This window comes from Eutrigla gurnardus (genome assembly GCF_963514095.1).
Source record: "Eutrigla gurnardus genome assembly, chromosome: 2".
In the NCBI taxonomy this organism is placed as follows: domain Eukaryota; kingdom Metazoa; phylum Chordata; class Actinopteri; order Perciformes; family Triglidae; genus Eutrigla; species Eutrigla gurnardus.
Genome location: NC_139916.1, coordinates 11,194,738 through 11,207,205, shown reverse-complemented (window position 1 = coordinate 11,207,205; position 12,468 = coordinate 11,194,738). Strand labels below are relative to the sequence as shown.

Below are 12,468 nucleotides of genomic sequence, written 5' to 3'. Positions count from 1 at the left end.
AGATGGTAGACTAACCCCAACCCTAAGTGACTTATTTCAAATGTATCAATTTGGACATGATTTGACAAACTTTCATACGTTGAAAGGTATATTTGTTCAGTCTGAGAGGCGGTATAATATTCTGAATTTGTGTTTGTGTTTCTGAAAGTTTCCTGCAGGGACTCTATAGAGCAGAACTGACTGCATGACGATTAAATGTGAATATTCTACCCATATGACCCTTTAAGGAAATTATTTATGTTTGTATGTGTATATTTGCAGTAAGCATATACATTTTAATGTCACCTGGAGCACCTGTGCAAACTGTCTTTCAATAATACTGAACTAAATCCACTGCGGATTCTGAAAATCAGCTTAGAAATGTATTTTTCATTGTTCGCTTATATTTATAAACACATTTGTGCATTTATGAATTATTTACATGTAATAGTGTGCTTTCTAAGATTCCCTCCACACACAAAATCACGTGAAAATGTGTCTTTTAATTAGATTGGATTTTGGAAGTGAATGCTGTTGTTTCAAGCCTTCCCCATGTGTACAACAACCTAGTCGTTAACAGGCTAATGTGCTTTTCTTAACTGATTTAGAGCCTCTTTTCATCACTTGGAAGTCACCTCATTTCAAAGCAGCTATTCATCACAGTCTAATCGCACCTTTTTAACCCTTTACAATAAAAAGCAGTTTTATAGAATGTCTACCGCTTCACTAAAGGCATTCTCTATTTGTGACAATGAAACTTTTAGTTTTGAAATGAATTTGGCATCCAAAGGTCATGTCACAGACTTATGCCATGCTCTTTGACCTAAATTACAAAATACAACAAACGACGCAAGTAAAATTCACACAATTTTATATTTTATTCCAATGGAGTTGCACAGTAACTGAGCTGAATCCAGAGTGTGCTCTCGTTTCCATGGAGATCGTTCTTCCTCTCAAGCCATGATCTGCCAAATCAAGGACAAATGAATCATTATGTGCATAACCTACATTGAACTGTTTTTCTGATGTATTTATTTTCACATTGAATGCCCTTTGATTCCTCGGGGTTAGCTTTTAATACTTACGCCGTTCATCCAGCTGATGTAGGCGGAGGAGCGGGTGAAGACGGTGGGCTTCTTCTGGGCGTTGCAGCCGTAAGAAGACACGAAGCTGGTCACGCCGTGGACAACCCACTTGCCGTTGACGCTGCAGTTCAGGGGGCCGCCGGAGTCGCCCTGGATTCAGTAGAAACACATGACACGCACAAGCCTTGAGAGCAAATACACACTTACAGGAACTCGTTAACGCCGGGTTCTCCCCCCTTCTGATTTCAGATAGCCTCGAGCAAGTTTCCTGCAGAACATGAACTTGCAAGAGTTTGACACTTTCTGCCGTTTAAGCACCAGCCTGGATCATTGTAAATGACTCATGCCCCTGCTGATGCAGCAAGTAATCCCCAAATGTGTCCTCCAAAATATCTTCCTTGACAGGAAGGGCTCGGGCCTCGGCACAGTGGGACACTTTCAGTTTCACTTTGTCATGGAGGAGTGGGGCTGAATTCTGACAAGTTATTTTCAGTGTTTCCCCCCCAGTCTGCTTACACCCAAACATCCCTGCTGTCCTCATTACGGGGCGACGAGGTGGTTTGTGAGACGACAGGTTACAAAATCTGAGCTGGTGAAAAGGAAAGAATCTGCCCCGCATATATATAACCTTTATAAAGGTCCGTAAGTGTTTCATAAATCACTTTCTATTGCTTTATACATCTGTTATAAGATCCGCCAGGATGAGACAAATCACCGAGTCAGTGTTCCATTAAAGGATCTGATGCATTTAATAAATGGATCTTGGTCCACCCAAAGGTAAGTGGTCATACAGTCCAGTCACTCAACCTGGCAACCCAAATGTACTTCAGCTCCAGGTCTGAGCCCAACGCCACCCACAGCATCATTTAATGCAATAAAGTGGGCAAACGGCTGAGAGCTGACACCACGGCCACTTCCATATTACTAAAGCCTCGACGCAGTGTCGGAAATTCGATGGATTTACTGTTTATCAGAACATTAGAGAAGTTAAACAACTTAATGCTGTTGTACGCACATTGCTATCGCAGATAATCAGTCATTAACACTGATTCGGTAGATTTTGTAATGTGCCCGATAGCTTGATTTCCAGTCCAGGAGAGAAGAACGGTGCTTTGCTGTGATTGTAATGCTACACGGTGATTACTGAAAAAATTAAAAATGCGAGATGCTGTGGGGGAGAGGTGAGGAGGGGGTCTCATTAGAGGGTCTTAATATTCTTCTATTTCATGATGATGTAGATTAGCCCCAAACAGTCGACTCTCATCTCAGGATCGGCCTTGAAAGATGAAGGCTGATTTAAAACGGCAGCAATATAACAAATATTAATACATGTGTTGAAAAGTGTCACGCTAACGCCAACATTGATGTGTTTCAGCAGTGTTCAGTGCTCAGTTACTCTCTAATGGCTTATAACTGATTTATAAAGCGTTGGTTCATTAAGTATTAACCATTAAAAAGACCATTAATGCATGCATTAACAATGCCTTTATAAAAGAATGAAGTGGAAACCGGAAATATCAATCAATTAAAGGAACGAGCTGTATAAAGCCTTTTGTGTCTCCAGGGGGAGCTGCGTAAAGTCCGATAAATGGCCTCAAGTGATGTCACTTATGAGGCTAGCGACTGATGCTGCATTAGCCACTACTAGCATCTCACACTCAAATCTGTGAATGACCTGGTGACGGTCGGGCGGGTAACGTTGGCGCCAGGTTTTGACGAGGAACCCACATGCTTGAAATGGAGGGGGGAAAAAAGACAATATGTTTTTAAAGCTAATATTCTTACCTGGCAACCAGAGTCCCTGCCGCCGCCGGCGCACACCATGGAGTCCTTCACGGTGCTGCCCCACCATCCACTGCTGGAGCAGGTCCTGTAGTCGACAACGGGCAGGTAGGCCTGCTTCAGCTGGGCTGACAGCTGACCTCCAGCTGAGAAGAAACGTGACTGTGAGATTAATACCATAATCATACACCACTGCAATGTAATGTTATTGACATATTTCCTGAACTGTGATTATACATCAGACTCACTCTGGGTGCGACCCCATCCGGTGATGTAGCAGGGGTTGTTGTGGGTCAGGACCTGGCCCGAGGGGGGCAGGGCGGCGAGCTGGACGTAGTTGTTGAGAGAAGCATCAGTGGACAGACGCAGGAGAGCGATGTCCCACCTGGAGGTCAGACCAACATATCGTCAAGTTAGTGAGCAATATTAACAATCATAATCAGGATATTTTCCCTGGTTAAAGATGAATTTTAATTGGTTTGTTCAAGAGAAGTCTATGAGTTGTCTTTCAGTGTGAATTGTTATGTTTGTGGTTATTTTGTAAGTTAATCACAGTTTCAGTTTGATTCTTTTTTTCATGACCTTCTGATGGACAATAACTAATATTAAGTAATAAGTATTTTATTTACAATGTTTTTAAAACAGGGGAAAGCAGCAAATCCTCACACTTGGGAAGCTGCTGCGAAGGTTGGTCAGTTTTAAAAATCAAATTATTTATTTTCTTTTTTAGCTCTATGTTATACTGTTCGACTGGTTGTGTGTAGTAAGGATTTGTTAACCTTGCAAATATGTATGATTTAATAACTTAATAATCACATAATGTGACTGTAAAATTGAAAAAAAGCCATTTGAAATGTTTGGTTTCTTTTATATCTTTTTATATGTTTTTATACTATGTGAAGTACATATATCAGTATGTGATATTTTTGTATTATGCAGAAAACATTGCCACTTACCCTCCAGCAACATTGTTGGAGTTCCATCTGGGGTGAACGTAGACGCGGCTCACGCTCATGTATTGCTCTCTGCCTTCATGGGAGTTGATGTTGTGATCTCCAAGAACAACACGCCAAGTCCTGGACCTGCAGAAGTCCAAAAAAAAAGTACATTATCATGGCTGAAATGCAACATTCCCAGTCTAATTCCAACTTAAAATGTCTCGGCTATGAGGAAAAGTAATGAAATACAAATATAAATGTCAGCTCTGTCACACGTATCCTGCTACTAAAATGGTATCTCTGTCAGTTCGAGCCCTCGGCAGCTATTCTGTGATGCGTGAAACTCCCACCTGTCCACACAGTGAGCAGCAGTCATGACCCATCCTCTCCTGATCAGAGTTCCTCCACAAGTGTGGTGGAAGCTGCTGCCGGATTTGAACTGAAGAGAGATCTAACGAAGCAGACAACAGAGAGCATCACAACCACGAGAAAAAAAACAATGAACCATTCACATGAAGGCTAAAACACGCCTGAAGGCATCACAAGCACCTGGTGAACTTGTGTGTATGCTGAACATGTGTTGTGCTGAGCTGTTTTACATTTGCAGTGATGGTAATATTGAAGTACTCTTCTTGTGTACAATTTTGAGTCTTGTATTTCACTTGAGTATTTCCAATTTATGCTACTTTAAACTTCCACTGTATTTTCTCTGTAAATATCATATTTATTATTATTATAATGACATTTATTTTATAGTTATTAATTCATTTGATTTGAACATATGACCAATTTAAGAACTATGATTCATTATTACAGTAAAAGCCTTGCAAACCCACACAGATGTTTTCAGTTATGTGGCTGATATATTCATATTGGGATTGTGCAAAGCTGACGCGTTTGAAATATGGGTTTTCCCACAACACATCGGACTTATTCCTTAAATCACTTGCACATGCAGAAGATTATAACTTGTGTGCATGAGATCACAAAAGTAATTTGTAATCGTTCAGAGCCTGAAAGGGGCCATTCTGCATAATGAGTACTTGTACGAGGACTTTTACTTCCACTGCTGCTGTGGGGTCAAACAAAGGATACGGTACCTGCCAGGGCCAGGAGTTGGGGCTGGCCACCTCTCCTCCCACAACCCTCCCCTCAACGCTGTCATCCTCCAGGTACCTGGGCTCGGGGGTCAGCTCAGCCAGCACTGTGCGGAGCAGAATCCACGTTAAGAATTAGAGTCCAATATTCAAGTGTGTGTAGAATGTCAAAGGAAGAGTTTCTTACCAAGGGCTGCGAGGGAGGTGAACACAAGAAACCTGAGCATGTCTGTAGTCTCCTAATACGTTCTGCACAGGAGGCTTTGGCCCGCCACTCTTTTATACACCCAGGCCCCCTTCTGCTGATAGTGCATGTGTGTGTTCTATACAAGCACATGTGTCCGTCTCACAGTTATCACGGAGGGTATTCATAATAGCTGAGTCAGTCTCTGCAACAGTTTTTTCCCCATGTTTGGGCCACTGGAGCCAGATGGTCATATAGCGTTTCTTTCACTTTTTCCACCAATAAACATTTATATTTCATGTTCTAGTTAAGCAAATTTTGACTGTGTGCACCGTTATCTGCTCACATCAAGCCTTAGTTACCAGCTTTGGGGGCCAATTTAACTCTGTCGCCCTAGGTAGCGGAGAGCTTCACACAGCGCACATTCAGCACATTTTCTGCAATTGCGCCCCTGCTATTAAAATCAATCTTCAAACACATTTTTATCTTGTACAGACATTATGTCCCTCTCTCTGGTTGTCTGGAATGGCAACTACAGGCGATCCACTCCAACTGGTCAGAGAAAAAAAAAACATTTCATATGAAATGATGTAGTGCCGCAAGATACATTATCCCCACAGTGAATGTGATTAAGCATTTCAGCTGCATAGACCATAGGCCACTTTAGTTGCCTGAAGGTGTGTTGCAGTATATTCATGTTCAAGTATATGCATTTTCACACTCGAGTGGCTGGAAACATAAATCCCCTTATCAGCTTAATAGATTCAAACAGCATGAGCGTGTAAGTAAGGTTGAAGGTGAGTCGGTGCTATTTAATTATAAACTGCAGGGAGCACTGGAGTGATCATAGAGAGAAAATAAATACAGACCGAGGCCACGATTTACTAATTTTCTACACGCATGATATCGTTTCTTTTAACCATCATTTAATTGAATTGTTAATTGAATTAATTTGTGCACACAAGTTAGAATTGCCGTTGGAGTCTGAGCTGAAGGAGTTAATTGCGAACATGCATGATTTTGTTTGACTGGACACAGATGACAAGCATTATAATAACTGTATAAAATAGGCAATCTTCTCACTGATGATTTCCGTTACTTATGTAAACGTTTAATATGCATTGTTATCCTGTAAAAGCAACTACCTGCTCAGAAATGTAGGCAACGCGGTAGTGGCATTAACTGCAGTTCCTCAAATGGCCACTTGACGCGGCAAAATTAAGGGCGTGGCAACTTTGAGTGACAGGGGAATGCAGTGATGTCACAGCTAACTCCTGTCAATTATACTGTATTAGATACAGATATTTATTTATTCAATTTGTTTTATTTATTATGATTATACTACCTTATCTGAGATCTCAGGAATGTATTTTGTAATTGTATCCTATTTATTGATTTTTTGTTTTTGTATCTGTGAAAAAGCTCTTATGAATTGTGTTATGTGTTAATGTTTGACATAATCTGTAAACTGAATATATAAATAAAGTTAAAAAAAAAAAAAAAAAAACTACCGTTGAGAGAGAATTTATCATGGCGGCCTTGTGTGTGTACCTTTTGGATAATTTTCCACGCGACAAAATCACAAGGCTTGTCTTGCTGTTAATCGACACCGGATATCCTGCCGGCGGACGGACGATGAATTGCCAAGGTAGTTGGCTAGCGCGTCAGTTTTCAACGGTTTGTTAAGAACGGTAACGTTCGTAAAACATGGTTAAATCCCGGAGTACCGGACCGCGCCAGTCAACGGTGACGCTTTTTCATCTTCACACTGAGCTGACAGGAGGGATGACTGGTAAGAAAAGAAAGGAGGAGTTGTGTGTGCGTCATTGTAACGATAATGTAATGTAACGACATAGAGTTAAGGAGCCCTGGCAATGAATTTCCACTGACGATGTAGCCTAACGTAGGCTAATAATCGCGATCTCAATATTTTCCCAATATTTGTTTTTAATAAGAAACATATTGCATCACAGGTAAAATGCATCTTTTTTAGTGGACATCCTTTTTTAGTGAAAAACAAATCAAACAATATTAAATGTAGGCTCTGTATGAGCTAGGCTTTTTCAACTGCCCCATGACATATTTATGATTATCAGATCAGTGAAAATCCATCATAATCAATCATCCCAATCTGCGAATAAATCATAGATCTCATAGTTGAATGTGAGAGGCTGCAAGGGCTTGACATGGTACAAATACCAATAGGAAATTACTTTGCTGCGACATATCATTGTACCTACCTGCAATTGTGGATTTTTTATTATACAGCCTTATTTGAATGTCTTCCAAGCTGTTTCCTCACCAGATGGGAGTTAATTGACAAATAATGTCTTTTCTCGTTTTTGTCAAAACGGCTTCAGAAAGCAAAATGAAAGAAAATGCTTGATAATAAACCAGGTGGTGTGTAATATAACCTAGTTTTGCATTCATCTGATTTCATGTGATTTTATGCACCATCTTAAATCTTAAATGTTTCTGTGTAAATGTAATAAGCAAGGCTGAACACTAATGTGCCGTCCTCTTTGATTAGCTGCTTTAAGCCTCAGGGCTTCCCCTGGTAACCCTGTTTTTAACTTCACAACGCTATGGGTTTGTGGGTAATTACTGCAGGCAAAGTGTGCAGAAATGTGGATTTATGGAAAGTGAGCAGAGGGCTCAAAATGTGTGAGATTTGGCAGTGGCAGTGGGACTACGGGATGGGACGAGATAAGATTTACTCACAATGAGTTAATCGTGGTGAGTTTAAGTTTTCAGGATAATCGTGAAAATGATCACGAGAAGAAGCTGTCTAGTTTGCTATCATGGTAGAGAAGGGAAACATACCTCATGTGATTTAAAGAAAAAACCTCAGTGAGTCCGCAAATTATAGTCAGTTTAGTTCATAATTATTTCTTTTTAATTGACTGAAAAAAATACACATACAGTTTCACAAGTTGACAATAAGAAATAGTGAAACATGCGTACATTCAAACTAACATGCCAGAGGTCAACAGCAGAAGATAAGAGACAAAAAATAGACGTATAAAAAAAATGTAAAAGGTAAATAGAAAATAATAAAGACATTTAAATTGTATGATTACTTTTTTTTTTAGCTTATTCAAATAGATCTGAGTAAAATGTTATAAAGTTCCTCAAAAGCTTTATGGAAGACCATTTCAAGGTAAAATATAACCTTCAATGAATTTGTGGAGAACCCGTTTAAAAGATATGCAGACATCAGTCAGTCTATCTGTGAACTTATCCCGTTCTTCTTCAAGAACAGCTGCAGCATGTGTGCAGTTCCCACTATAGGTAGACGTGTACACAGTATTGTATAACTCAGAGCCACCAGAGAGGCACCAGACAGTGTGAGAGCCAACCTTCTGTTTATTAAACACTAATCAGACTGACTTCATCTGACCTTCTTCTGGAGGGAGCGAAGAGGAAACAAACCTTTCATAAAAAATAAAAAAAAACACAGGAATAATACAAAAGGACAGGTCAACCAAAAACTGAAACGATTGTCAGCATTTATCGGGGACTGTCGGCTGTCAGGACTCTGAATCAGATCAAATTTGCATTATGTAAAAAAAAAAACAGCGCATCCCCACATCCCTGGTATACAGCATCTCAGTGCGTCTGTGTGTTTACTGACGATGCTGAATAGGAATTTGGTGAACATGAAGTTTTAGGAGGCCTGATAAGGAAGCAGCTTGCTAGTCGTGCATATCTAAATGTCAGGGTTCATCATTTAATAGTATAAAAACACAAATACGGATTTTTTTAAACACATTTATTTTGGGATATTGGAATGCAGATGAAGAACAAGCTCAAGTACACGACAGTGTATTATGGCCACGCTAGGGAACAAAATAATTAAATTTGCCACTTTATAAATATATATGATATAAACAAGTTACTTGGTTCCGCTAACACCGGATGTTTGCCATTGCTATGACAAGTGAAAGCTACCGCTAGCATCTTAGCCTAATCGCCCAATCAATAAACACCCATAAGATGACAATTTAGTCTATATAAATAAAACCAACAATAACCATCAACAGCCATCACCCTAAGGACCTTAACAAGGCGTTCTCACACGTTGTGATAATTAGAAAAATAAACGTGTACATTCATGGGAAGTTAGCTAGCATAAACGCCAGTTGTTAGCATCGTGATAAACTCGCAAATTTGCCACTTTTTTCCTTGGAATATTGCCACCCCTCGTTTGTTTTTTTTCCTACAGTTGCCCTAATAAGCCGTCGTACATGTAAGAGCAGTTTTGTTGCAAAAAAAAGGAAAGAAAAGAAATAGGATCCGTTTCAAGGTTGGTTCATGACCTGGAAGAAGAAAATTACAAATATTCAGTAACTTTATCAACTGCACATCCAATGCATGATTTATCTTTTTAACCTACAATATAGTTTAAATTCAATTGATTTTTTATCATTTTTACTGACGGAGTTCATCCATGTGATGAAGGCTGAGACACGGGTGAATACGGTGGGCTTCTGGGGCGCATTGCATCCCATGCCGGACACAAAGCTGGCCACCCCATGGACATACCACTTTTTGTTAATTTGGCAGATAAGAGGGCCACCAAAGTCACCCTGGGTTGAAACAAAGAACAGTTTATTAAAGGGACACAGATGCATGGCCACAACATAGTTTTTATTTTTACTTATATCCTTCTGTTGGAACAAGCTTTGGGGAATTATTGGCTGATGTTCTTGGGGAAGTTCTCAAGCCTCACTCTGTGATTAACACTTATAATAGTTAGGATGTGTGTACAGAAATCTATAAAATAGCTCAGCTATTAGGGCTTCTAAAAATGGAGTTTGCAAATAATCACTTATTCCACTTTGACCTATTTTGGAAAATGACTTCTCAATAATTAACTTATTGCAATACTTGAATCAATATGAGGGATGTGCTTGGTTTCATTGAATTTGAAGGATCTATTCTTCACTCTATTTATAGAATCAACAGACTCACGTTGCATCCCGACTGAGCGCCTCCTCCAGCACAGATCATGGTGGTCTTGACGGTGCTGCCCCACCACCCGGAGCTGGTGCAGGTCTGGTGGTCGACAACAGGAAGGTAGGCTTGCCTCATTCTGTTTGACATACTTCCACCAGCTGAAGGCACGCAGCAGCGGAGAGACAAAACATTGAAGACAGCACACTTTACAATCCGAACTGTGAGTGTGAGGAATCGCATCGGACTCACTGGAGATGCGTCCGTATCCGGTGATGTAGCAGGGGTGGTTATGGGGCAGGATCTCGCCAGAAGGAGGCAGGTAGGCCGTCCTCACGTAAGAGGTCACTATGGCGGCAGACGTCAGCCGCAACAGGGCGATGTCATTACTGAAGGTTTAAGAACGGGATTGTATGAGATTCTGTAATTGTTTCATTTAATCACATAAACAACAAACATGCTGACACAACATTCCGTCTTTTTATAATGGTGCAAACAGAGGAAGTCAAGGTAACATTAACTGGGTGATGTGAGAATTTGACAGACAGTGTAATAACAGATGGACCTACCCAGAGGAGATGCTGTTGTTATTCCATTCAGGGTGGATATAAACGGTGGCGACGGTCCTGTGTTGCTCCGTGTTATGGTTTTGGTTGAGGATGAGATCACCGAGGACCACACGCAAAACCCTGGAACTGTTTCACCTTGAATTAGTTAGTTTTTTTCCGCAGTAAAACATTATAAGAGAGGTGAGATAAAAAGACGTGAAGGTAACAGACAACACACATTTGTGCACACACACACACACACACACACACACACACACACACACACACACACACACACACACACACACCTGTACACACAGTGAGCAGCGGTCAGGACCCATCCTGTCCTTATCAGTGTTCCTCCACAGAAATGGTGATAGGAACCATCAGAGAGGTACTGGAGAGAGACCTGGAGCAGGATTCACATATTATTATTTCTTCCAACCTTTAGAAACATTAAAGGAAAGTTCTTCTTATTTTTACAGTGGCTTAACGCTGCCCTCACATTGGTTTTAGAGTGAAGTGGAAACACTTTAGTAATAGATTTTTGTACAGTATCATAATCTGCATTATTGTTTAAAAAAAGGTAATTATCACCTTTTCAAGAGTTTCCTTTTTTATTAATGCAATAATTGGACATTTTTGTACTTATTTGCTTTCCTACCAATATTTCCAAGATATATTATATCTGCTGATTATGAAGCTAGAGCCAATTAGCTGAGCATAAGAAGCCCATTGTGAGTCCACAAAGTCCACAAAATGTAATTACATAATTATTATATAATGAGTATGAAAACAATAACATGGCTGAATGTATTGCCTTCGGTCAGCGCTCGGCAGGTTTTTAGCCTACATGCTAAGCTAAACTAACCAGCATATTTAATGGAAAGAGAATAAGACTTCTTCTCAACTCAATATTTTTAGTTCCATATTCTACCTGAACTGGACGTCAAAGACGGGAATACAAAACCTTATTTTTCCATGTTCTGTCTGGCGATGCGATACTATACCTGCCAAGGCCAGGAGGAGTGATGAAGCACCTCATCACCTCCCACAACTTTCCCTGCAACGCTGCTCTCCTCGTAGCCGAGCTCCAACTCTGCCAGCACTGAGGCATGGAGGAAACGTATCAAACCCCATTTAAACACGGTTTCCCCTTGTGTTGAGTTGACTACTATCTGTTTTCTGACAGAGAAATATTTTTCAGCAGTAGATTATTTACAGTTCAGCCATGATATCTCTTACCTGTGGCTGTGAGAAGACTGAACAGCAGAAACACAAGCATATCTGCAGCGGCTTCACATTTCTAAATGCACGTCTCTTCCTTTTAAACCCCGAGCTGACCTTCGTCGGATGTGCACCCTCTGCTGCGCTTGGCAGTGTTCAGCAACACACCTGTGATTCATCTCAGACTTTATCACAGTCGGCGATAGTGTGTGACGGCGTGTCGCAACATCACACTGGATTTACCGGAACCCAAAAAGTGCTCCAGGTAGGGTTGTCACAATACTAAAATTTTCAACTCGATACCGATACTCAGGATAATATTCGATACTCGATACCATTTTCGATACCACAAGGATGAAAAAAAGACCCCAAAATTTAAAAGAAATATTTTTATTAACAAAAAAAAAAGCAAAAATAACAAGTTTCAGGTCTGAGGTAGTGCAAAAAAATAAATAAATAAAATAAACAATAACAATTGGAACAATATTTTGAGGTTGTAAATATTAGGCAAGCCTGATAAAAACTAAATTGGGGTGGTATCGATACTTTTGAAAATGAGTATCGTATCCGGATACAACATTTTAGTATCGATACTTTTTTGAGTTTCGATACTTTTGACAACCCTAGCTCCAGGGCTGAAAACGTATTTTCAGACTGTTGACGTATGTATGT

General features: G+C 40.2%; 1 protein-coding gene across 1 annotated transcript; it reads right to left on the bottom strand.

Annotated features, from left to right (window-relative positions):
* Positions 1-894: 894 nt before the first annotated feature.
* LOC311027458 (transmembrane protease serine 9-like) lies at positions 895-11,854 on the bottom strand (the record flags this gene model as incomplete). Its single annotated transcript, XM_084031482.1, has 14 exons — positions 895-944; positions 1,065-1,214; positions 2,850-2,992; positions 3,095-3,231; positions 3,803-3,928; positions 4,135-4,235; positions 4,885-4,988; positions 9,501-9,654; positions 10,040-10,182; positions 10,274-10,410; positions 10,591-10,716; positions 10,878-10,978; positions 11,580-11,677; positions 11,815-11,854. 14 exons carry the CDS (start codon positions 11,852-11,854, stop codon positions 933-935), a joined length of 1,572 nt encoding a protein of 523 aa, XP_083887608.1. The 3' UTR covers positions 895-932.
* Between the last annotated feature and the right edge of the window lie 614 nt (positions 11,855-12,468).